We start from the raw sequence: 27,961 nt of genomic DNA, 5'->3' as shown, positions 1-27,961 counted from the left end.
GTGGGCAATACTACTTTTCCATCAGTTGTAGAGATAGTGTGTCATGAAAGTACTTTTTGTGTACCTCATGGCTAGTTATTCATCTTGTAGTCCGTTATCTTGTATTGCTTATGGATAAGGCCGATATTTGACTTGTGGAATACTGTTGGAAATGAACCTTCCCACAGGCAAAAGAAAAACTGTATACAATACGCCAGAATCATAAGTAGGAAACATTCTGGCTTTGTATGAGGGATGGGATTTTGAATCACATTTAAGTCTCAAATTAACAAACCAAGAATGTATAAACTGGTTGAATATCCCCTACAAACATTTAAAGAGGCATTATGAACAGGAGAGTTGTGGGATAATTTTCTGCTCTAGTCACCTTTCGATTGACTTCAACAGGTGTATTTTTCAAACACTGTTTTAACCCCTTGAGAGCTGTGGCTTTAAAAAAAATGTTTCTGGCTGTTCAAAAAATGTCAGTTCAGTTTTTGATGGCAAACTGTGTTTTTGTCGTGAGACCGTGGTGTTGAGGTTTTCCATTGCCCACTCATGATTTGATGTCACAAGCCTTTGTCATGCATCAACATTCCGGACATCAATGTCCTCCAAATATATTTGTGCACTTCCGTCTTCCTTCATAAGTTTTACAGGCATATGATGATGAGATCATAACAGAATATCTAAAGTAAACTTTGGCCCCACAGAGGTAGGCATAGGAGAAATTTGCAGCAAAAAACGGTGGAGACATGGTTTGTGTTTGCAGTGGAAGACACACATTGTGCAAAATAAGTAAGAAACTGATGAGTGAAAAAGTCAAAATATTTGACTAAAAGCCAGCAAATACCCAATATCGAGATGAATATATCATAGAGTTTTAAAGAAGGCAACTGCATAGAAGGCCGATGCACTAGTTGTGATTTCCAAAAATCTTTAGATTCAAGATAGCTCTAGCAGACTGGAAGTTAGCAAATCTGGCACCATTATTCAATAAAAGAAAGAGAAGAGTATACAAGGAGCTTCGAGCTGTTGTTCTGATAGTTTAGGGGAGGCAGTGTCATGTTGGTAATATTATTTATTTGATACTACATAACACCAGGCTAATTTTCTTGGGATATGGGCCTGAATCCTACCATTACAGGTGGTGAAATTTGAATTCAATAAAACCAGTCTGGAATAAAAACAAGTCTAATAGTGACCCTGTGCCAATATTGATTGACTCATCATTGACCTTTTAGGGAAGGAAATCTACCATGCTTGCCTCCTATGACTTGCATATGACTCCATAACCACAGCAGCGTTCTTCACTCTCCATGCCCTCTGAGCAATTAGGGACAGGCAGTAATTACTGTTCTATACAGTGTTGCACTCATTCCATGAGAAAATAAAAATTGATGAAATCTATTATTAAGTAAACTAAAACAATGCATATAAAAGATCACAGTATGATGAGACAGTGTCGACATGGCTTTATGAAAGACAGATCATGTTTGACAAATTTAGTTTTGTGAGGACGTAGCTAGTAGGGTCAGCGTAAGGAAAGTTTTAGTATGCTTGGAATTCCAAGTGTTGTTTATGATGAGGTCCCATACAAACAGTTAATATGTAAGATAACAGCTGCTAGAGTTGCTTAGAGTTCCTATATGAAAGATTTGTTAACTGACTGAAAGCAGAGTGTGGGGATAAATGGGCTATTTTCTAGTTTGCAGGCTACAACTAATGGAATGCCACAAGAATTGTGCCAGAGCCTCCACTATTTGTAGTCTATAAAAATGACTTAGCAACTTTCAAAGTAGGACAAAAATATATAGACATTTAAGTGAATGGGCAATGTTGTGTGAAGAACTGTAAGCAATAAGCAGTTGCAGTAAGCAACTGGAAATGTATGTTTGCAGCTGATGTATTTCAGGGGACAGCAAAATCTAGGAAATTTAAGTGAAAGGTAGGTTGACATTCCCAAACTTGCCTGTACATTGATAATGAAAAGAATTCGTTTACTTTTCCAAACAAACTGCTTAATGGAGCAGATAAAATCCTGAGAAATGTGTTCTAGAGACATGACATTACCAATTCTGACCAGGTGAAGGCATTTATGAATAAGTAATTAGCAATCTGAAAGTGGGTTTAATCCAAAAAGTGCCGTTTTCTATTGTAAAGGGAAAGTTGTTGAAAAACTTTGACCTCTATGTTGGTGATTCAGAAAACATACCAAAGTGCCTATTGAATGTTAGAAAATGCAGGAAGCTAAGTCAAGAAGCTAAGGGTGGTGATCTCAGAAGAGTAATACTCTCTTTTTCAAGGCAGATGGGCAAGGGACTATGAAAGAAGTTGGGAAGTGTCAAAGTTAAATGTTTTTTGGCCTAAAGGCTTACGGAAGGAACTTTGAACCATTGCGTAGTTGGAACTTTGTGTAAGCTTCTTGTGTTGACTATATATTCTGAGAATGTTTGGTCGATTGTTCATCTAGAATCGATTTTACAGAAATAGAAATTTTACTTTTCTTAAACAGTTTATAACTAAAATGTGAGATTGAAGCAAGCACATTGAGGCATAGCATTGCCTTGGTTTCCAGTTGAGAAGTGGCTGAAATGGCAATGCATGTTTGAAAGCGAAGCTTAGAAAGGTTGATTTAAACTAATCAGGGGTTGCACTGTAAGAGATTGAGATTGCCTGGCAGTTTGTGAATTTGAAGCTGATTTTGAGAATAATACAGCCATTCATTTAACCACATCAATAAAGTTGAGTTTATTTCTTGAGTTAACAAAATCAGTTTTATGATTATGTATAAATAACTTGTTGATTGGTTTATGACATTGAAATTTAAATTTCAAAACAATATTCTGAATTTAACCATAATTTTGGGAAAAGTAGTAGATATTCTGGCCATGAAGGATTTCATTTTGTTCAATTGGGGAAGTATCACTGGTCAAAGCTTTCATTGTTCATATTCAGTGATCAATATTATAATTTTAAATGTTTGTTTAAACATCTTACCTTCAATTGAAGAGTGTGAGATGCTGTTAACTAATCGGTGCTATCTGACAGTGATACATTAAATTGATACTGATCTTTATTATTTGTTTGATAAATACATTTTTTTTAACATTTACAACTCTTCCTACAAAATTATAAACATGACTGGTGGTTTGAAGCAGCTGAACATTTTATAAGTATAGTCTTATAGGTTTGTTAGTCTTTAAAAATCTCATCAGTACAAATATTGTAATCTAAACAATGTAAAATCAAATCTTAACCTGAAAATATGGAAAAGTGATCAGCTGTAAATACCACTTTTTAAATACAGGAGGACCTGATGGGGGTGGATAAGATTTAGAGACAAAGAGTGGATAGGAATGTTCATTTTCCTATTTATTACAAACCTGGGAATTATAGACTCGTAAGCTTAACATCTGTAGTAAGTAAATTACTTGAAGATTCTGAGAGATAAGATATACCTGTATTTGGAAAGACAGAGTTTGAGTAGGTGTGGTCAACAGGGCTTCTTGCATGGGAGATCATGCCTTACAAATTTGTTAGATGGTCCTTTGAAGTGACTAGGAAGGTTGATGAGGGCAGGATGGTAGACCTAGCTGATATGGATTTCAGTAACGCCTTTAAGGTTCTACGTGGTAAGCTGCTCTGGAAGGTTAGATCGCATGGAATCCAGGGAGAGCGGGCAGATTGATACACAATTGGCTTGATGGCAGGAAGCAGTGAGTAATAGTGGAAGGATGTTTGTCAGACTGGAGGCTGTGACTAGTGGTGCTGGGCCCATTGCTGTTTGTTGTCTATTCCAATGAATTGGATGAGAATGTACAAGACATAATCAGTAAGTTTGCAGATGACATTGTCCATGATAGTGACGATTTCAATGAAGAAGATTGTCAGAAATTGCAGCAAGATCTTAATCAGCTGGGGAAGTGGGCTGAACAATGGCAAAGGGAGTTTAATATAGATAAGCGTGAGGCATTGCATTTGGAAAGTCAAATCAAGGGAGGGGTTTCGTGGACCTTAAGGAGTTTAGTGAAAAAGAAGGATCTTGGAGCTCAAGTGCATGTCACAGGTAACAAAGTGGAGTCACAGGTAGACAGGGCAGTGAAGGAGGCATTTGGCACTCTGGCCTTCATCAGTCCGGGCATTGAATATAGAACTTGGGAAGTTTTGTTGCAATTGTGCAGGACCTTGGTGAGGCCCTTGTTGGAAAATTTTGTTCAGTTTTGGTCATCTTGCCATGGGAGGGATGTTATTGAACTGGAAAGAGTACAGAAGAAACTTACAAGGATTGTTGCCAGGACTCAAAGGACTGAGTTATAGGGAGAGGTTGGAAAAGCCAGGATCTTTTTCTTTGGGGCATAGGAGACTAAGGGAGGCGGGGGGGGGCGCGGTTCTGAGAGAAGTGTGCAAGATCATAAGAGGCATGGATAGGGTGAATGCATTAAGTCTTTTTCCCAGTTTTGGGGAATCGAGGAGTGGAGGCCACCAGTTTAAGGTAAGAGGGGTAAGAATACTTGGGAACCTGAGGGGAATCTTTTTTTACACAGAGGGTGGTGCGCATAAGGAATGAGTGCTTGAAGCTGGTACGTTATCGACATTTAAAAGGCATTTTGACAAATGCATGGATAGGAAAGAATTAGAAGGATATGGGGCAACTGCAGGGAAATGGGGTTAGCACAGATGGAAGATGGAAGGTTAAGCAGGGAGTTTAGTAATCTTTTTACCTCAAAGGGTGGTGGGAGGCTGGAGCATATAGCCCAAAGGGTGGTTAAGCCAGAAGCCTTTGTAACATTTGAGCAGTGTTTAGATATTCACTTGCATTGCCATAACCTTCAGAATTATAGGACAAGCTGGAAATGGGATTAATGTAGTCAGATCTTTCACTAACACCAGCATGCTGGGCTGACTGGCCTCCTGTACTGTAAATGTCTAGCCTATGAAGTTAGCACTATTTTTAATGCATTGAAGATTCATCTTTCAATTCGGCCTCACTGCTTTTTATCATGTAATGAGACACTGAATGCCAAGCCTTAATTCAATACTATCTGTAAAATTAGTTTATAAAGCCTCAAAAAATTGCTTTCTAATTATTCCTGTTGCTTAACTTAATCAAAACAGTCGATAAAATGGCATTTAATGAAATGGCTAAATGAATATCCCAATTAATCAGCATCTTTTAACAGAAAATTAGCTTTCATATCACAGCAATAATTTTTTTGGGAGAGCTTAGATCTGTGGCAATTGATGTTTAGAAGCAATTTTAACAGAAAATTAATGAGCAGCTCATTATTGCAGCATACATCCTATACAACATGTATAAGTTTAGGTTAACATCTGACAGGTAGATATTTTACTTTTGAAGGTCTTCAGCACTGACCTCAACAGTTGGATTATATTCTCACTGTTTTATTCTTGTTTTAAAAAGTCATTGCCTATGATTTCAGTATGCTGAATATTCTTTTAATTTTGTAGTTTGACTTCCAGTTAATTGTAGATAACCTTTTAAAAATGAAATGTTCAGGTTTGGCAGTATCTTTAAAGCAAGAAAGGTAAATGACCTTTGATCAAAAATTGGAAAAGGTTAGAAATGTCATAGGTTTGAGTAAGTGAAAGGTAGTAAAGTGGAAGGTGTACATTGGTGTGCTAACTTGCATTGTACCGTGCTTTCCTGAAGAAGGTACAAGTGTTGCTGCAATCCTTCAGCCGAATTGCCCATTTGGATACTTTTCCCGTATGAGTCAGAACAGTGATGGGAAGCCATCAGGGCGATACTTTACTTGAAAGAAACCTGGCAAATATCTTTACTCCCCAAAGTTCTAAGGAATTATGGCATTTAGTGTCTCCACATGCTGAGCTTGACTAACTTAAGCAGAATTTATAGCTGTCCAATATTTATGATAGTTATATTGAGGACCACTTGGCCATTAGACTTTGACTGGATGCTAATCCACAAGTTTCACTGAAATTCAAGTTATGAATTTCAAGGAAATGATATGTTTTGTTCCAAGTTGAAGAGCGGAGGCACTGAATACTGTGTGACATACTCTGATTTTCCAGTTCCTGACAAATGTTAAATGGCATAGTTTGTTTGTCTGTCTTCTGTTCTGAATTCTGCAGGTTAATGGCAGCTCAAGATTTGTGATTTGTATCTACTCCTTGAGAGAAATTTCTAGTGAGCTGGTATCTTCAGGTCTAACAGTGCTAGAAAAATTGATTTGCTCAAGATATCCAGTTCTGTATCTTTGATAAGATCTGTTTGAGGCCATGGCCCTGCATGTTACAAAGGGGAGGGCATGTGGACCCAAACTAGCTTGGCATATATTGATCTTGATTTTGTAACAAACTTCTTCGTAGCTATTTTGCGTGCATCTGGACCCGCCCATCCCCCATCTACTGTACAATTATTGAAGAAAGTTTAAATTTTTCATGTTGTATTGTATACTGCTGCCATGTTAAAGCAGACTAAAATATCAGCTTGAATTAGGTTCTTCTTTAAGAAAAGGCTGTTACTATCTTCCACACTTGAGCCACTCATTTGTCTCGACTACCTTTAGACATAGTAAATGTAATTGTGTAGCAGTGTGGTCATGTAACAAGTAAGTGAGGCTGAAGCTAAATGAACTCTTGGAACTTTGCAATATACATATTAACTAACAGTATCCCCTCTGATAGACTTTTCGATTGTACATGGTAAAATTGATGTTCCCTAATTGCAATGTTTGTCTGAATTGTGTTTGAATATTTTGCCTGCTGTTTCTCTAGACTTTGATTCAGAAGACCATTCTATTAGTTTAAGGCCTGTTGAATTTCCTACGAACATTGAAAATCAATGCCCTTCTATGCTGAAGATTGTCTCATTGTGGTTCTAGGCCAATTATTTTTGTTAGCATTTCAGGAACAAAAATCATGTTTTTTTTTATTTGTGAATCTAGCTATGCTTAAATTATATTTAAATCTGTTCCTCATCAATAAGTTACTTTTGCAGCAGAAGTTCTGATACAAAGACTGCAATTTACTCTTTTTGTGCTTGTGAATTAATTGTTTATACTAATGTGCTACTTGAGAACTTAATGAGGATAAGCCATTTTAATCAAAACGTCAGAGTAAAGACTTGGTGAGTAGACAATTTCCATTCCTGTTTTAACCTTTCCAATGTTTGTGATCAATTCGATGCATTTGAGACTGGACAGGGTTATTAGTCAATATAAATAACAAATGAATGTTAATATTTGCTGACTGGTAAGGGACTTTATGGTAGCCTTGAAGCGGGAAACAAATCCACACTGAGGCATGTGTGCTTATGCCTGGTTGAGATTTTATTCTGAGTTGTCATGGAGAACAGAAGTATCAACTGCATTTTGCAGTTGAATCCTCTTGCAACACAAACATATTCAGTGTGGTGCATGTACATATGTGTAGCTATTGCCTGGGTAATGTCTCATTTCTTTAATATTGAGACTGATTTGTGTGATTTTTGCAGGGTTTTCTATTGACCTAGTTGTCATGGTGACAGTGACTGGAACTGGGTTTTGACTGGATTAATTTTGCTAGGAGGTGATCTGCAGGGAAGGAGTTAACAATGGTGTAATTGTTTTCTGTCCACATAAGCATCCGTCAATATGTTTGCTTTTAATCTTCATAAAAAGAACATTATTTTATCATTCAACCAACACCTGCTGTGGAAGAATGGTAAACCAGTTTTGGCTGTTTTAATGTAAATGGTATTTTTCATTCTCTTCACAGCATGAAAGATTTCAGTTCTTAAGAAATAGCAGTATGACTTGACCATCTGTTACACTGGCTTATGATTCTTCCAGCAGACTTTTGCTACAAGCCTTGAAATCATAAAATTATAGATCTGTTAACCCCTCAATTTTAGCTAAACCAGTTTGTTGCTGCCAAATAAATCTATTGTAGGTAGTGGATTTTCAACCAAGAGTAGCAGGTTGTGCATGAGCTTCTTTGATCAATAAAGCTGCGCTGTATACATGCCTTGAAACAAATTATATTAAAAGTTGTTTTTTTTCAATTTAAACGAATTTGCTCAGTAATACCATACTGCATAATATAGTCTTTGCTTTAAATAATAGATTTTCTAACATGATTGGAATCCGTAGTGCGTTGTGAGAATGTTAGAAGGATGTATATCCTGTTTGGGACAAGGTTGAATACAAAACATCACTCATAAAATGTCACAGCAAGCCAAGAATTGAATGCCAATCAGTAAAGTATTTTAAAAAGAACATTGCGTCAGAACAAGGAGTAACTTGTCAACAAATACAAAACGTTTCATAAAACACATTGCTTCACTGATTATTGTACTTGTTTTTGGGGGAAGGCATAATGTTATTTTACTTTGCCAGAACCTACATTTTAAGTTGATACCACAAGAAGTAGTTTTATTTTAAATTGTAAGTGTAAATTTTGGAATGAATGTGGAGGAAGGAATGTAGCTTTATTTTAAAATAGCCTATATTTTCTATTTGTAGTTATCTTATTTCTGTGGTTATAGAATCATAGAACTGTACAGCATGGAAACAGAACCTTTGGCCCAACCCCTCCATGTCGACCAGATATCCTAAAATAATGAAGCCGGAATTGGCCCATATCCCTGTAAGACCTTCCTATTCATAATGCCTATCCAGAAGTCTTTTAAATCTTGTAATTGTACCAGTCTCCACCACTTCCTCTGGCAGCTTATTTCCATACAGGCAGTACCCTCTGTATTAAAATGTTGCCTGTTAGGTTCCTTTCAAATCTTTTCCCTCTCACTTAAACCTATGCCCTCTCGTTTTGGACTCCCTCTATCCTGGGGAAATTACCTTGTCTGTTCACCCTATCCATGCCCCTCATGATGTTATGAACCTCTATCAGGTCACCCCTCAGCCTCTGATGCTCCAGAGAAGTTAGCCCCAGCCTATCCAGCCTCTCCCTTTGGCTCAAACCCGGCAATATCCTTAAATCTTTTCTGAACCCTTTCAAGTTTCACAACATCCTTCCTGTAGCAAGGGGACCAGAATTGCATGCACTATTCCAAAAGTGGCCAAATCAATGTCCTGTATAGCTGCAATATACCAACTCCTTTCATCACTGTACTGACCAATAAAGGCAAGCATATGAAACGTCACCTTCATTATGCTGTCTACCTGGGACTCCACTTTGAAGGAACTATGAACCAGCACTTCAAGGTCTCAGTGTTCGGCAATCTCCCCATGACCTTACCATTAAGTGTGTAAGACCTGTCTTGATTTGCCTTTCCAAAATGCATCTGCCACTCCTTGGCCCAATTTATCAAGGTCCTGTTATACTCTGAGTTAATTTTCTTTGCTGTCCACTACACCTCCAGTTTTGGTGTCATGTTCAAACTTGCTAACTGTGTCTCCAATGTTCACATCCAAATCATTTATATAAATGATGAAAAGCAGTGCACCTGACACCAATCCTTGTGGCACACCACTGGTCACAAGCCCTCCAATCTGAAAAGCAACCCTTCACCATCACCCTCTGTCTTCTACCTTTTGAGCCAGTTCTTTATCCATATGGCTAGTTTTCCCTGTACTCCATGTCTAACCAGTCTACCATAAGGAACCTTGTTGAATTTCTTAGTGAAGTTCCTATAGATCACAATCATCAATTTGCCCTCATCAATCCTCTTTGTTACTTCCTCAAAAAACCTAATCAATTTTGTGAGACCTGACTTCTCATGCACAAAACCATGTTGACTATCCCTAATCAGTCCTTGCCTTTCCAAATACATGTAAATCCTGTTCCTCAGGACCCCCTCCCCCAACTTGACCACCACTGATGTCATGCTCATTGGTCTATAGTTCCCTGGCTTTTCCTTCCCACCTTTCTTAAATAGTAGCACAATGTTAGCCAACCTCCTGTCTTCCGTCACCTCACCTGTAGCTATTGATGATACAAATATCTGCACAAATTGATACCATTTTTATATAGATGTATTTATGGTTGATGGATAAAATGGGCATCTCTTAATTTAGAAACTGGCTTGAGGTAATATTGTTGGTGGTTTGATTGGAGATTATGCATAGTGCTGTGGGATGAGAGATAATTTAGTGATAGAAAATCTAATTCCCCTCATCATCCATTGATTCACATGGTCACCTATTTCTCTACCCAGTGTTTTTGTTTTCTTTGTTTGAGTTTTTTTCTGTCTTTGTTGTGTGTCAATTCCCCACATTTAATACATTGTACATTTTTCTCCAGTTTTGCTTTAGAAAAACTGTCATTTTAGAACCTCAGTTAAACTTATTTAATTATAATGTACTTCATCATTGTGTGGATGTCAAAAATGTTTTTTTAAAATAGTTTTGATAATTTAGAAATCATTGGTAAGACACAAAACCTGTAACTAAGTTGGATTCACCTCACAATTTCCAGGTTTCATTTTAACTTTTGTGTAAACGTTTCAATAAAGAAATGGAAAATCTCAATGACATAACCCAGCAGGAGGAAATGTGACACACTTAACTGGATTCACTTCCCTGGGCCATCTACAAACCACATTTGTGTGCTTTTAAATTAATTTATTTGTCACGCCTTACTGGAGCAGTGTGCTTGAAATAGAACCCTGCCATTCCCAGAGTTGATAGAAAAGTTAAAGATTTTAACAAGTGTGCAAAGATCCCCTAATTTACTGGACTTTCAGATTCAGTTGACAACACACCAACCAAGTTTCTTTACTAAACAAGAATTATTTATGACAAATATTTAAAAACTTGCTACAGTCAAAACAATTGCAAACCATCTGCATAAAAGTCTACTAATTAAAACTCTGACTCCCGCCCGCTCCCCCCAATAACATGTGCCATTGCACATGTACACACACAAGCAGAGGTTTTACAAAATAAATAAGTGTTGTGGACAGGGAAAAGCAGTTCAATGGTTTCTGATCACAGGAGTTACTGAGATGATCCTCATAATTCTTTAGCTGGTCAGAATACTACTACTTAGTCATCCTTCTCTTGATGCTTCTGCTTGCTTGCAAGAGACATGTGGTGGCTGGTTTGCTTATAGAAAGTCACTGACTCAGCACTTAAAGGCCACAGCTTGCAGCAACTGTTGAAGCAAAGATAAAACTGGTTTTCTATAGGCTTGAAGAGACTTTTACAGCTGAGAACAGAAAGAGCTCCTGAACTTGTTAAGAGTGAAAAGTTTCTCTATATTTTGTTCGTAGCCCTGAGTTCTTCAGCAACCTGAGAACCAATCACAGTTGTTGGTTTGCTGAGGGCCTTTATCATCAGTGACCGATCTTTAACTCACAAGCCGCTCAGCTACTTATACCAGCCGAAGCTCCACCTGTACACGATGCCTTGGCTCCAGTTCATGTGCAATAACATGTTTGCATTGCTGAAACAAGCAATTGTGTTCACAATGCTTATGATGATTGCCAGGTTCCTGTTTTCAAAATATGCAGCAATTCTACAGCAGTCCTTGGTTTTTAAAAGATTTTTCTTTCAGTCCACAATTAAATGCACAGAAAAATAATAAAAGTCTTTACACAATCGATGTAGCTATTACTGAATTTGTCCTTGAGAACGTTGTGGTGGGTGAGACAGTTTGAGTAAATCACATTGCTGTTGGTGTATGCCTGTTATCCGTCGGATTGGGTATAGACTGCAGATTTCCATCTGTCCCTAAAGGATGAGTGACCCAAATTAGATTTTGCATTAATCCAGGAGTTTCAAGGCTGTTGTTTACTCATCTGCGCTTTCTATTTCAAAAATATTTACTTGGCTGAATTTAAATTCTCCACTGCTGTAATGTGGTTTGAAATCATGTCTCAAAATTGTTGTCTGGATTACTATTCCCATAACTGAACTATGCTACTATTCCCCTAAAGTATGCAACGTTGTGTACTGTATAGGCAGTGGATATTAATGTACACCTAAAGTACATGCGTATATTAAAAAAAATGGACATTGTAACTTCTGGCATCTTTTTTTGTAATAGATTGTGAATTTGAAACATTTTTGAAAGTTGACGTTAAGTGGTGTGTAATTCGAAGATATCAATAGAGAAGAATATGTATAATGGAAAAGATAGAAATTGATCTTTTAAAATGTTGTGTTATGCTGATTTTCAGGTTATATTGGTGCAAGTCAATCCTGGGGAGACATTCACAATCAGAACAGAAGATGGTCACATTCAGTGTATTCAAGGTAAGTATGTCATGAGCATATTTTTATAAAAAAGTAAGTATAGTAATTAAAGCTTGTGTTGTTGTGATCCCACAGAGACAGCAACTTTCAAGAAACAGCTAGTTTCCCAGTGACTGACGGAACCAAAGTCTAGGGTTTCAATTTGTTTACTATGTTAATAGTGTTACAACATAAAATCAAAATGGACCAAACATTAAACACCATATGCAAAAATCTGAAGAAAAGGTACTTTCACGTCAACTCATGCAGGCACTGTGTGCCACATTTCCATAGAATCCATAGAACCCCTACAGTGTGGAAACAGGCCCTTCAGCCCAACAAGTCCACACCAACCCTCGGACCATTCCACCCAGACCCTAATCTACACATCCCTGAACGTTATGGGCAATTTAGTGTGGCCAATCCACCTAGCCTGCTCATCTTTGGACTGTGGGAGGAAAGCGGAGCATGCGGAGGAGACCCACACAGACACGGAGAATGTGTAAACTCCGCACAGACAGTTGCCCAAGGACGAATTGAACCCGGGCAGTGGTGCCAATTACTGAGCCACCTTGCTGCCCACAAAATGTGTGTTTGCACACAATGCACACAAAATATGTGCATTGTCTGGTAGATATGTAGCTTGCAGGAAGAGTCTAAATAACTCCTAGATCCTAGCATGTGCATTTCTGCATTTGCCAGATCTGATTTTCACCAGCAAGGCCCAACTTGGAGAGAGAAAGTGATTTGTATGATCATAATACCCATTTTCAGGAAGTTAAAGAAAATACTTTGTGCTAACCATCTCATACAATCCAGCTTATTATCATGATGTTATATAATAGGAGTAATGAGAACCCTGATCATAGAATAATAAAGTCTCTACAGTGTGGAAATAGGCCACTCAGCCCAACAAGTCCTCACTGCCCCTCCGAAGAGCATCCCACCAGACCCATTCCCCTAGTCATGCATTTCCTATGTCTAACCCACCCAATCTAAACATCCCCAGGCACTATGGGCAATTTTAGCATAGCCAATCCACCTACTGTACACATCTTTGGACTGTGGGATGAAATCCGAGCACCCAGAGGAAACTCTCACAGACACTGGGAGAACGTGCAAAGTCCATACAGGCAGTTGCCCAAGACCTGGAATTGAACCTGTGACCCTGGCGCTGTGGGGCAGGAATGCTAACCACTGAGCCACCTTGCCACCCTAAAGTCTATGATGGATACCAACTTTTCTTTGAAAAGCAAATATAGCTAATTATCAGTAGCAATGCTGTTAAACCATCTCCCTCTCCAAAGTTACTTCAATGTTCCTGAAAGAACATGTAATCTACAGTCTCGAAGTGCATCTTTTACTGTATGCCTGAAACAGTGTGAAAATAAGTTCACCTGATTAAAATGATTCGGAGTATGATGTAGAAGAGGGATACATTTGAAAACACAACTTTTCCATTATTGGCTAAATCTTTTTTTTGACAAAATTACAGCTGTCTTGTACTTAGTTGCTCATTTTCATGAGGGGTAAATTTTAAGTTATGTTTGGTATGTTGCTGTTTGATTTGTGGTGCATCATGAAGGTGGGGTGTGACGTTATTAAAAACGCAGTGGACATTATACCAATAAAGCGAGCTATCATGGTCTTCAGTTTGTCAGGAGACACAACCAAAATAGTCAAATTTTTGCATGAGTTCTGGAGAGACAGGCTGTTTCCTTCCCCCCGCAACCCCCAACACACCTTCATCTGCAGCATCCTGTAAAATGATTCCTGAAATTTCTCATTGAAATGAACTAAGTCCGGTTTCATCTCAAAGACAAGCAATAGCAGTTTCCTTCAGTGGCTGGAGATTAGCTTAGTTTTGCTGTTGGCGAGTTCAAGTACCCAAGATCCTTGAATTAAACAGAATAAGATGCAAACATTTGCTGAATTAACATCCAAGATGTCTGTGAAAAATTCAATCCATTATCAAGCATGACATTTTTTAATTGGCTAATTTTAATTCCTTATTCTTTCAGTTCTGAAAGTTGTGGTGCCTTGAGCTTCAGACTGTGGTTTGAATTTGATCAAAGAGTTAGTAGGCTGTATGGCCTGAGAGTTAAGAGAGTCAGCACATCATTGGTAAAATAGACTTACCTTCACTTAACCTGTATCCATACACGTTCTGCCAGTGGAAAACAATCAGGATTAGGCCTTACTGTTCAATAATATGCGGAATAAGTCAGCCTTGCCACAGTTGGAATTTTTCTTTTGTTTCTCAATTGTTCAATTTTTGTCTTTGTAGGCCCTGCTCATGTTCCCATGATGTCGCCAAATGGCTCAATGCCTCCAATTTATGTGCCTCCTGGTTACGTCTCACAGGTATTGTATTCAACCTGCATTTAGGGCACAATACCTAATGATGACTGCTATTTTAAGCTCTCTGGGACAAGATTTAAGTTAAAGATTGAAATTAGAATCCTGTTACCTGCTTTGCAAAAGTCAGTTTCTTCTCTGAGTACTTAAATTAGCTTAAGATTGGATACGCTTTTGCACTCTTTTATGTTTTTTATATGGAAAAATGTAAAGCCTTGATGTCAAAAGGCCTAGTTAAACTTTGAGTGAAGTCCTGATCCAAAAACGTGTTCCATGGTGGTGCATTGTCTTAACATTTGCAGAAGACTCTAGTTAAAGAACTCCTTTGAAACATATAAAATAATCAGAGGGTTAGATAGGGTGGATATGGAGACCCTTTTTCCTAGGATGGTGACGGCGAGCGCGAGGGGGCATAGCTTTAAATTGAGGGGTGAAAGATAAAGGACAGATGTCAGAGGTAGTTTCTTTACTCAGAGTAGTAAGGGAATGGAACGCTTTGCCTGCAACGGTAGTAGATTCGCCAACTTTAGGTACATTTAAGTCGTCATTGGATAAGCATATGGACGTACATGGAATAGTGTAGGTTAGATGGGCTTGAGATCAGTATGACAGGTCGGCACAACATCGAGGGCCGAAGGGCCTGTACTGTGCTGTAATGTTCTATGTTCCTTTGAAGCAAAATTACACTTTGCAAAATAAAATTGAAATGTCAAAAGTATACCAATCATGGTTCCAGTAGGAGTATAACAGATATCATCACATTGTTTGCCAGGAATGTATATATTCTATTTGACTTTACTCGGTTTAGACCACGTATATGTACTTTTCTGACAGTCGACAGTTTGTTTCACAGAGAATACTTCAGATATTGATCTCTAAGTGGTTAGGAAAACGTACAGAAGTAATATGTGAAGTGCAATATGCTTTGAAAGTAATCACCCCCACAGTTATCTTCTTTAATAATTAGGTCAGTATTATGGAAGCAAAATGATGACTCACGAGTTCAACTGATTCTGTAGAAGAAAGTACGTTTTCAGTCTTTACATTTGACTTGCATTTATGCAGTGCTTTTTGATGACTTGCCCTTTAGAGATGATGAAGTTAAGACTGAATGTTTGCTGAAAAATTAAGCAAATAACTGAAGGCAACATTGTTGTAGTAGGCTTTGAAGAATCTTTTAAAGAGATGATTTATCCAGATTAACATGCCTAAAGAGGGTGTTCCAGAGAGAAGTATAAAGCAATAGGTTTGAAATCATGATTTATCCTGATCAGATGGTATCCTTTCTCAACCACAGCAAGCAACAATTTTCACATCTGTCTGATCTCTAAACACTGTCTTAACAAATTACTCAAGATTTTGGCAAAAGACCGTAAAATGAAGTCTTGGGTCTTTCCCAGCACTTCTCTATATGTTTCTAATTTTCAGGTTTCACTAATTCTATAAGTGTCATTGTCTTTTTTAGCTGAGGTGGAATAATTGATTATGCATGATTTTGGTTTTGGGGTAAAACTTTCCCATCTTAAGCACATGCATTCTTTTACTCGGGGCCTCAATAGACCAAGTTGTTTTGAATTTCTCTCTAACTTGGAATTTTGAAGTTCAAAGTTAGTACAACTGTCATAATGAAGATTTTAGTTCAGAAAGAAAGTTATCTCCACCTGAATCATGCCTTTATTGAAATGTTTGTGCCAGTTTGTGACAAATCTTTTTGAATGAGGGCTATTATTTTTAGCCTAGCTTGTAGCCTAGTAATGAAAGAGTTATGTATACCTCTTTAATCATGTTTTGTTTACCTGGGAACCACAAGTGGAAAGTCATGTAGGAGAACAAAGGCTACTCAGTGGCCATTGGAAAACTGCAAGAACTCTTTAAGCCCTGAGGCCCAAGGGTTTTGGTTAATTTGGATCCTCATAGTAATCTTTTATACTTACAATTGGTAACTTCTTCCTTTTACCCTCGGGAAAAATAGTTGTTCTAGTTTCAGTTGGTATTTTTCATAGAGCTATAGTGGTTGGAGAGGGAGCTGTAGACAGTATTAATTTCAGCCTTCCACTTTTGCAGGGAGAACTGATTGATGAGCTGTAGGAGAGTTAGAGGGGACACTGCCAGAGGTGGAGGACAGACTACTGACCTCAGAGAGGGTACTTCAAGGAAACAACGCTGAACGCATCAAGTGTTATGGAGGCCAAAATGGGCTCATCAAATTAAAAATGAAAATGCCCATCCTAATATTCCACACAAAAATTCTTTAATTATAGTTTGTCTCTTCATCTACTTCTAACATTGTACGCTCCAGTTTGGATGCTCTCAATTACAAAGTGTTACTCCCCAACCTCACGTACATTTATCAAACACCTCTCCTCAACATGACTACAGATTCCCCCATCCCTTGCTTGCTGTACTTTAGTTTTGGGCCTGACAGACTACACCTTCAGCCCCACACCCTGGGGCTTTAAAATGAGCTTATGCGAGCACAGTGTGCCTGCATAGATATTAAAGAGGAGACTGAACAGTCAATACAAAGACACAGAACAGGAGCCAAACAGTTCAGGGTAAAACTCATGGAGGAAAATAAGAAATATTTTGAGAAATTGAGCTTTTGTTGCCTCCAATTCACTATTTCAAGTAGAGCCTGAACTCAAGACATCATAAAATGTTTTCACTGAAATTATAAGTTGCAATTAAATATCACCATTCACAATCTCGGGATGGCTAAACCACTTTACAGCAATTGAACACATTCTTTTCAAATTGTCACTGTTGCCGAATGAAAAATACCAAACAGTGACCACTTTGCACAGTGACATCCCACAAGCAGCAAGATTACAAATGTTCAGCTAATCTGTTGTCTTGGGGATAAATATTAGCCATTAAACAAGGATAATTCCTTTTGTACTTTGGCACAATAGATGTTATGACAGTATTTCAATCTGAGAGAACAGATAAAACCTTAGCTTAACACACCTTTGCTACAAAATAAACTCCGAGTTGAATTCTGGAGTGTGACTTGAATCCACATCCATTTGTTGCAAAGCAAGATTGTTATCAATTAAACCACAATGAAATGTTCTTTTGCCTAAAGAAAATACAATAAGAGGAGCTGATCTGGTATTGGTTGCAATATTATGGTTCCTTGTATGATCACACCACTTAAGACTTAGAACTGTTGAGTTGTATAGGTTGGGTTTAAAGCAGAGCAGTATTCTTTCTGCTTATTTTCCCCATTTGCTGTAATGCCCAGTTTGGCAGTTAATGTACTTTTTCTTTCCGGCATGCAGGCATTATCCATTTCAGAGCCTGAATTGCTTAACTTACTTTAGTCATTGACTAAAATAATTCTATTTGCAAAGTACTTTATAATTTCAAAGCCTGAGTACTTCACATGGGCCGTTATTATTTAGGCAAAGTAGCTAAGTGTAACATTTAGTTGAAAGAATGGTCATGTTTGTTGCCAAGAGCACTGCAAGGTGCAGCACTAAGCCCATGCGCAAAGTGGTATCTGTCTTGCTTGTAAATTTGTATTTGGCAATGAATCACCATGTATTACAACCAAACATAAATAAAGTCACCCCAAAGAACTGTAAATAAATTTGAGGGATGATTTGAGGGAGAAATAAAATAAAGGCCCTCTGACCAGTTTTTTTGCCAAAATAATTAACTGAAAGAATTCAGTCTCCAGGTGTTTACAGCCTGACTGTATAGAACACTTTTAAAATATGAAGCAGTTTAAACCACATTTGGGAATTGCAACGTGTTTTACTTTGAATTAACAAACCAAACCATTTTAATCTCAGGATCAGAGAAAACCACTACATGTCTGATTTAACTGGACCTGCAATTACTGCAGTGCTTACTTCAAATCAGAAAAGTTTGCTTGAAGACACTGTGGATGCTACCTGTTGCTATCAAGATCTAGTGTGACGTCATGAGTGCAACAGTGCATGCACAAGTGGATCATATTGGCCATATTCAGTTGCAGGGCTAGTTGCCTGCTTGGGTTCTCACATTCCATTTAAGAAATTAGTGAACGGGGGGAGAGAGAATTATTTCCTCTCTTGTAACATTTGTAATTTTGGTCAAGTACTCACAATCACTCATGAGTCAGAAGATTACTGGTTCAGGTCAACTTGTGGACTTGAACTCCGAGATGATCAAACCTGTGCGGTACAGAATGCTACACTGGCTGAGGTGTCCTCTCTTTCTGGTAAGATATTGAAATGAATTTTGTCATACGATTTTGAAGGATTCCATGCCGCACTCTTAAGAGAACTGTGGTGCTCTCCATCCACTATTACAAATGAACTGACCATTTACAGTGTTTGTGGAAATCTTGCGATATGCTCTCATGATTCTTTGCTTTATGTGAGCAAAGATATTTCCTCAAGGGAGAAAAAGTTGTTCACTGGGATGAGAACAGAAATAGGTTAAGGTTTCGGTTAAGGTTTCTCAGGAGCTGGAAGAATATTCTTTTGTCCATCTAATGAAATATTATGTAGTGTGGGTCTCCAAAGGGAAAAGAAATGGAATTGTGGAAACATCCAGAAATCTGATGCAATCCAAAGAAATTTAACTTAATTGGATGTTCTGCAGTATCCTTTCTTTGTAAGTCATAATTCACAGCTGTTGATCAATTGCAGCTTGTGTTGTTTCTCATTTATGTGGCTTTTAGTTTAGTCGCATTTTTAAAATTGCTTTTCTGAGTTCTTTGGGCTGCATTTGTGTCGTTGCTGTTACTGTTTTCTACACTGTTGCAATGTCCTTTTAGACCTGATCCCAAAATTATATCCTTCTCCATCATAAATGTATACTGCAGGGAAAGGTTTATGGTATTCTTAAAATAACTTGCAATGTACCAACTCTCCTCCATTCAAATCCCTTTCGATGGCTGATAAAGTTCCATACCGAGTTGCAGTGATGAAATTGCCTGCCTGGCAGGTGCCAACTGCTTACCCTATTGGCAGCCATGCTTTTTGCAGTGTGCTACTAAACCTTTGATTTCAGATAACGGCCTTGTCAAACTTTAGAGTGTAATTTGGCTTTTTTGCTTGCATTTGTAGAATAGTTTCAGGTAACTTAAATATTTCAGTTGGGGATGATAATTCTGCCATCATATCCGTTTGCTGCAATGGTATTATCCTTGCCTGAATTACGGGTTTAAGCTCCATTCCAGAACATTAAAAAAAGTGCATAGAACACTTTGTCTATCAATGGCAGTGTTTTAGTTGGCATTAGCTGTCATCCAGCACCATCAGAATGGGTTCATTGGTCGCTCATTATTTTGCTTGGACAAATTAATTCCTGCCATGTTTAAACAATGTATTCTGGTGTATAAGTGTCACTAGTGAGGCCAGTGTTTAATGTCCAAACTTACACGCCCTTGAGAAGATGGTAGCAGTGAGCCAACCTATTCACCCGTTGCAGTCCATGTGGTGGAGGTCGTAGTGTCACTATTCAGAGTGAGAGGAAGGCAGGTTCTGACAGTGTCATAGAAGAACATCGTTGCTTGCACTTCAGAAGTGAAACATGCTGATGCAGCGTGAAGATGTGCAAACTGCTGTTTCACTATAATTTTTATCCAAGAAAGCATTAATGTTAGGAGCGAGTTCTGAGAAGATTTGTAGCTCAGGTTGAGGTTCTGGATGTAAGTTTGCTCGCTGAGCTGGAAGGTTAGTTTTCAGACGTTTCATCACCATTCTAGGTAACATCATCAGTGAGCCTCCGACGAAGCGCTGGTGTTATGTCCCGCTTTCTATTTATCTGGTTAGGTTTCCTTGGGTTGGTGATGTCATTTCCTGCATTGGTGATGTCATTTCCTGTTCTTTTTCTCAGGGGATGGTAGATTGATTTGGAGCCAATGTGTTTGTTGATGGAGTTCCGGTTGGAATGCCATGCTTCTAGGAATTCTCGTGCATGTTTCTGTTTGGCTTGTCCTAGGATGGATGTGTGTTCCCAATCAAAGTGGTGCCCTTCCTCATCTGTATGTAAGGATACGAGTGACAGTGGGTCGTGTCATTTTGTGGCTAGTTGATATTCATGAACGCAGGAAATGACATCACTATCCCAAGGAAGCCTAACCAGCTAAATAGAAAGCGGGACATAACACAAGCGCCTCGTCGGAGGCTCACTGATGTTACCTAGAATGGTGATGAAACGTCTGGAAACTAACCTTCCAGCTCAGCGAGCAAACTTACATCCAGATTAATGATAGGAACTATTAATGTTAATGTTCTTTATCTCCTTTCTCATTAAACTGTAACAATAAATTACATCTATGCAATGCAAGTTGTAGTAGAGCAGCACATGCAATGAATATAACCCAGATATTCAGATCAGGGTTGGAAACACTATTTCTGACTTTGGTCTGGTTTAAAAATTACCTATCACTTTTGATGAATTCTGCTAGGGCCTCCTGTTATAAACCCATCCAGGAATCTTTGATTCCAGCAGCACAGAAGATCTTTGTAGAAACTATACCCCCATTTGCAGCAGTCGTTGAGGCATATTCTGAGACTTAAACGTCCAGTGGTACAATTAGCCACATTGATAGCTAGTGTAAGATTTCAACAGGTATTGGGAGATGCATAGTTTGGGTGGCCTGTGGTGAATTGGGATAGGTCAGTTGAACATTTGCTCAAAAGTTTGTGCAGGTGTTTACTTCTCTTAGTTTTCATTGGTAACCATGCATAGCTGAGTCAAAATCTGGGGTTCTTATGAAGAGTTACAAAAGCAGGAGAATTGCCCCTTAGTTTTCATTTTTCTGAGCAATTCCCACCAAAACCATTGCATGCTCCCTGGCGTGCAACTGCAGCCTGAGCTGCTCCAAAGCCTAGCAGCATATTGGAATATTTGGGCCTGTATTACTAGGTAGACACTAATCTATCAAGATCAAATGTTTCTCAACCTATGAATCACAACTGAGTGCTTTGGGCATTGGAGAGATTCTGGGACCTGATCGTTCAATATCTGTTGTGATCATTTCAAACTGCTGGTATAGGCTCCTACCCAAAGCTGTTGCTATGTTCCAGGTGCAGAGGCTTCATTACAGGAAGCAGGAAATACTGAAGTCTTGATGTCTTCTTCACCATATGTATAATTCCCACTTGTATCATGAGGAGTAAATGCATTCCCAGTTACAACCAGATTGTGGATAAGTAACAGTAAGAGGCATTTAGCAGAGGCTAGAAATTTGGAAGCAATAGGCTGTGAAGGAGCAGATGTCTGTGAAAGTGGAATGACAGGCATCTTCTGGATAAGATGTCATGAAGGAGATTGGAGTTTCACTATTCAGTTAGTCTCATAAGTATACCTCCAGATTATTAGGCTTATTTTGTTCTAAAAGTAGTCCCAAATGTAATAGGAGAGCCACTAATTTATTTTGAACACGATTATGCTCTGCAAAAAAAAGGCAGAAATGCACGAGAAACAGGATATTGTTTTTGCCTCATGGAACAGCAACGAGTTTTGTTTACAAGTTGAAGCACTGAGGGTTTATGATAGTTGTAAGATGTGCTGTGCTGAAGCACTATGTCAGCAGTCTTAAACTTGATAGTATGTCATGTCATGTGTCCTACACTGTACAAGATTTCCAAGTGTTGGGAGAAGAAAATATTTAGATGCTTTCTTGTCCAATGTGAAATACTCCAATAACAAAAAAGGTTTACTAAGTCTACAAAACTGCATGAATTGTAGCAGACCTACAGTGTTCCTGTAAGAGGCTGTCTTAAGAAACTTTGAAAAAGATGATGTAATGAGGATATTTTTCAGATAGCAGAAATAATTTGCAAGCTAACTGAAATATAACAATTAAGAAAAGGTCTATATCATAATTATGAGCATTTGCTCTCAAATAAGCCCTAGATATGAGCATGCAGTATCCATTGGCCTGAAAAGAAATTGTGTAATTAAGAAATAACAATATTTTAAATACAAGAGAAACTGTTTAAAGAGTGATGGATAACAAAAGAGATGACAGGAAATGTAAGAAAATTGACAAAATAAAGATGGCATAAATGAAGAGAGAAATATGCAAAGGACAGCTGGAATAAAGAGGCAATATCAATTATGCTATTATAAACTCAGGATTTCCCTGGATTAATTTAATATTAAAACAGCTTCAGAACTGTGTCCCCAAATAAGAAAAATAGGCTATAATCTGAAATTGATTAATTTTTAAAGGAGAAAACAATTTGTTTTTCAGGTTATAGAAGAAAATGGTGTTCGAAGAGTTGTTGTGTTGCCACACTCAACAGAATTCCATCCTAATAATCATCCCTCAATGCATCCCCCTCCACCTCATGTACCGCACTACATGCACCATCACCCTGCTTTAATACCGCATCCTCATCAAGTTTATGCTCCAGGAACAGGGGACATCCCTCCACAGTTCATTCCTCAACACCCTCCACCACCCCACGTTTTTGCAGATCAAGGTAGGTACACACATACAGATATAGCACTAAAAAAAAATTTCCTTATTAAATTTCAACTTTGTGTGGCACAGAACTGGGAAAATCTACTAACTGGGGTAACTTGCTAAGCAGTGGCAAAAAATACGGAAGAATGTGATAAGGAGTGGGCAAATGGTCCTGATTGTTATAAAGTTGAAATTTAGTATGTTTTTCTTGCTTCAATTCTTTACCACTGACTTGCCGTTTTAAAGTAAAGTTGACCAGCTGTAAGTGTTAACTATTTTGGGTGGCTGTTGATTGTCCAGTACTATAGTGTTTCTAAAGTATGTATTTCAGATAGATTTCTGTTAACATTCAGAGCTGTGCCACACAGGAATTTGGATGTATCTGCTAAATGACATGACTTGATGGATCAGCATTTGAAATTTGGTGCAGGGAAAAGAAAGATCTGGCAGCAAACAAAATAATGGGAACAAAGTAGAAAATCTGATGGCATAGTCCAGCAGAAGTGTGGCAGAGCTAAGGCAATCAAAAGTACCAATTTAGTCTACTCAGTTTTGTCGGTAGTGTAGGCTTGACTTAATAAGGACTTTGAGATTACTGCAAATTTAAAGTCAAGGGCAATTGAGCAAAGTGGTTAGATTTAAAAATTACTTTATTAAAAAAAAGCTTAACATTTAAAGCAGCATTTAACATTAAATGTGTACTTATTTCAATGTTAGATTACTAAATCTAGACAAGTTACCATTTAATTAAGTAATCAGTTATCAACTGATCTAATTAAAATGCTGTGTTATGATTATAGTATTTGAAAATTTTTTAGACCACAAGGCTGCCAAGACTATAAGAAACAGCTTTGTCACAAACCACTCTGACTCTGACATATTGAACTTGAGGGCAAGTGAGGGACAGCCTGGCAGGATCTCCCAGATACCTTACTCCAGGGTACCATCTCCCTCACACCAGAGGAAACAAGTAGATATGGGAAGTGGGGGGGGGGGAAGAAAAACTAATTCAACTACATCAGGGGCATATAGGCGAATGTGATCGAGTAGATATTCCTCCTGTCTACAGCCTACAAAAAGCTCACTACATTTGAGGAAAGTGAGTATGATGGGAATGCTTATCCAGGTGCTGTGGAACATGAGACCGTCCAGGGAGCGAAGATACAGAATAGAAAGTTTATGGTCATATGGGATTCTGTGACTTGGGACCTAGATGAAGTTATTTGTAGTTGCTTGTGTTGTTCAAGAAAGTGATAGCTTGAAACAACTGGCAAAGAATCTGGAAAATGGAGTAAGTATCCAGCTGTTATGTTCCATGTTTGGACCAAAAATATCGGGAGCATGACAAGTTGGCTGGTGGAGGTTTTGGAAGTTTGGAACCAAACTGAAAAGCAGAAGTTTGGAGGTTGTAATTTTGGGGTTATTGTTTGAGCAATGTGCAGATTACCTCAGGCATAGACAGGGAAGGTCACATAAATTAAAGAACTGAGAAGGGAGAGGAGAATTAGATTTCTTGAGATACTGGCAGTAGTATCAAATTGGAAAGATCTGAAGCAATGCTGAATCTTGAATCAAGTTGAGACCAAGGTTCAGTAGAAAAGTGGAACCGCTAGAAATTGCAGGAACCTAACAGAATAAGGGTCATATGATTGAACAAAAATTAGAGTAAGCTATACAAAACAAAATAGCTACTAAAAACAGATTGAGAAATGATTTAAAAGCTCTCTAATCTTTTAATCTCTACTAAAATGTATGTAGTATTCAAGACTCCTTATAAACTGGAAGGGAGGCAATGATTTGTAGAGGGAATATGGTTTTAGTAGCAATAAATAAAATATGGTAGCATAGAGAACAGACTAAATACTTATTTAAGACTTACATTTAGGAAAGAAAGAGAATTGAGTGGGAGAAGTACAGTAACTGCATCGATTTAAAGATATAATAATAGGCAAGAATGGTAACCATCATTTACAGTGGTTGCAAATCCATGTGGTTTGAGCTAAAAAATGAAAGGGAATTGAGTGGTGAATGGAGGTTGGAGGATGAACTATGCAGGTGAATCAATGAGATTAATAGTGGGCATTGAATGATAATCATAGTGAATTATAATAATCAGTACTACCCCCAATTAGACCAGCAGAAAACTGTCGTGAAAGGAGCAATAGGGAATGAAGAAGAGGGGCAAGAATGGAAAACATCTTTGTAATGATCTAAGGCTCCAGATTAGAATTGAGTGACATAAGTAGGTCGAAGGCTAATGATAACAGATTGGAAAAGACCTGTGTGTGTGTGTGTGTGTGTGTGTAATGGAAGTAGATTAATGGAGAGAAAGACAGAGATACAAGGTCAGTCAGTAGTTCAAATGAACAAAGAAGCATAAACAAGAAAGCTAATGGGACATTTTAGATGAATAACACTAAATAAAAACTTGTTTCTAAAGAAATAGATGAAAGAAAAATACTTGGGTACTAAAGAATATGAAGAACTTGAGAGCTCAAGTTTATAAGAAGCCATCGGAAAGGCAAAAAGAAGTTATAAAATCAAATTATCAAATAATACAAGAAAGAATGCATTAAATTGACGATATATTCATAATTAAATGAAAATTAAAGTTAATCGACTAAAGGATGAGAAGGATCCACTCAGCTAATGACCGATCAACAAGAGAAATAAGCAGTAACTACCTAATTTCCGGATTTTACGAAAGAAAAGAATGAAGTGGACTAAAGGGTGCAAGTTAAAAGGGGTATTAAGACACGATAACAAGAGAAAAGAATTCACAACCTAGCAAAATTAGAAAAGGATAAAACTGCTGGAAAGATAGTGTGGGTCAATTCATACTAAAGGAAATGATGCAGAAATAGTTAAAGTTACTAGTAGACAGCTAATATTTTTAGATATAAAAAGTGAGATTGAACAAAACCTGGGAACTATAAACTTGTTCACTTAACATCATTGATAATTTAAAATATTGGAATCTATTCTGGATGCAATGATGAAGATTGCATCAAGATGTAAAATATGATTAAAAATGCAGATTCTGCAAAGCTAAGTTGTGCGTAACTGACATGTTAGAATTCTTTGAGAAATAACTGGAGGAGAAAGCGAAGGTCACCTAGATATCAAAGTTGGATTTTCAAAAGGCCCTGGATAAGGTACCAGCTCTTGATGGAAGTTAGGATGAGTGGAATAAGGGGACAAATAGATGAGCATGTAGCAAATTGGCTGAAATAAAAACCAAAAATTAAACAATGACGGATAGTTACTCAGATTGGAGGAAGGAAGAAAGTAGTGTTCCACAACAATCAGAATGGGATGCCTGGTTCCTCATAAGTAAATTTCTAATTCTGACTTGGATTCAAGAAAGTCAGCGTCAAAATTTAAAGATGATGCCGAACTGTAATGAACATTGAAAATATAATGTAATGCAAGATGTTATTAGAAAATGTACTCACTGTAGTTAAGTGGCAAATGAACTTTAACAGAGAAATGTGAAGTTGCACAATGTTTATTAGGAAAATAGAAACATCACTTACATTGTGGAAGATAAACTGAATAAGATAGAAGAGCAAAGTAATCCAGTGGTACAAGTGAGCCCAAATATGTTGACAAAGAATTAAGTGATGTACAACTCATGATAAATGAGTAATAATGAATAGGGCTGTGTCAGGTTGCAGTTGATGTAATGCATAGTTCTGACCTCCATTACATCAAGTGCAACCTGACACAGCCCTATTCATTATTACTCAAGCTCCAATTTGTTCAATCTTTTTCCAATAGCAGTAATTTCTTAGTTCTAGCATCATCCTTGTGAAAGGACATAGAAGCACTGGAGAAAGTATGCACACAATTCACAAGGATGATGCTAGAACTAAGAAATTACTGCTATTGGAAAAAGATTGAACAAATTGGAGCTTGTTCCTTTAGCAAAGAAAGACTAAGAGGAGTCTTGATATTTTAAGTGAAATAAAACACGGATTGAACGTGGTAATGTGAAGAGAATATTTCTATTCATCTGAAAGCCCAAAACTGATTGCAGCAAGTTCTGTTAAATCCGACAGGGAATAATGATGAATCTGTTATTCTGTGCTTAGAATGTGGAATTTAGTACTATATCACATAGTTCAGGCAAAAGATGTTACCAAAAAGCCAGATGACTACTGAAAAAATGGAACGAAAAGATGAACTGTTGATCTAAAAAGTGCTATTTGAAATGAGAGGAGAAGCTGTTGCAAAATAAACACCTCATCAGTTGGGCTGAATGGCTTTTTTCTGTACTGAACGTCCTGTGTCTTTAAAAAAAATTATGACAAAGTAATTGTATTTTGTCTACTCCCTTGTACACTACTGAATTTTATGTCCTTTCATGTATAAATTTGTTAACTTTACAAACAAGAGACCTAGAGGAGGCATTTGGCCCCTGAGATCTGTTCTGCTGTTTGATAACAACTTAACTTTCCTGCCAACCCCCAATACCCTTAGACTTCCTTCTTCGTCAACAATCCATCTAATTCTTATTTAAAAGTACTCAAAGACCCTTTTTCGTCGCTCTCTGGGGAAGAGAATGCCCCAGACTCTCAGCCCTTGAGAGTAAACATTTCTCCTCATCTCCATTTAGAGTGAATCAACACTTGCGTTTAACGTGTATTCCCTAGTCTAACCTCTCCCACAAGGGGAAATGTATTTTCAACATCCTTGCTCTCCAGTCCGAGCAGGCTCTTCTCCATTTCAATTTGGTTGCCCATATTCTTGTAAAGTACAGTGGATAGGTGACCATCCTCTGCAATCTTTCCTCATAAGTTAACCTTGTCACCCCAGGAATCATTGCAATGAACCTTCCCTGAGTACTCGTGCAGCTATGTCCTTTCCTTAAATAAGGAGACTAAAATTGCACTCAGTACTTTAAATGTGGTCACAGCAGCACTACATATAATAGTAACAGAAAATCGCTACACATATTCAATTTCCCACTCAATCAGCATTCCAATTTCCTTTCTAATTGCTAATTGTGCCTGCATACTGATATTTTGACTCCTGTACCCAGATT

General features: G+C 37.8%; 1 protein-coding gene across 5 annotated transcripts in view; it reads left to right on the top strand.

Moving 5' to 3' along the window:
* The window catches only part of LOC125458800 (fibronectin type-III domain-containing protein 3A-like), a 143,538-nt gene that overhangs the window by 64,684 nt on the left and 50,893 nt on the right, over nucleotides 1-27,961 (top strand). For all 5 annotated transcript variants that reach the window (XM_059651495.1, XM_048544482.2, XM_048544483.2 and 2 more), the window contains exons 3-5: nucleotides 12,086-12,161; nucleotides 14,428-14,504; nucleotides 22,699-22,930. In XM_059651495.1, the coding sequence (XP_059507478.1) occupies nucleotides 12,086-12,161; nucleotides 14,428-14,504; nucleotides 22,699-22,930 (385 nt within the window). The remainder of the gene's footprint in view (nucleotides 1-12,085; nucleotides 12,162-14,427; nucleotides 14,505-22,698; nucleotides 22,931-27,961) is intronic.

The sequence above is a fragment of the Stegostoma tigrinum genome, chromosome 15, assembly GCF_030684315.1.
Source record: "Stegostoma tigrinum isolate sSteTig4 chromosome 15, sSteTig4.hap1, whole genome shotgun sequence".
Taxonomy (NCBI): Eukaryota; Metazoa; Chordata; class Chondrichthyes; order Orectolobiformes; family Stegostomatidae; genus Stegostoma; species Stegostoma tigrinum.
This window is presented reverse-complemented; position numbering and strand designations above follow the sequence as displayed.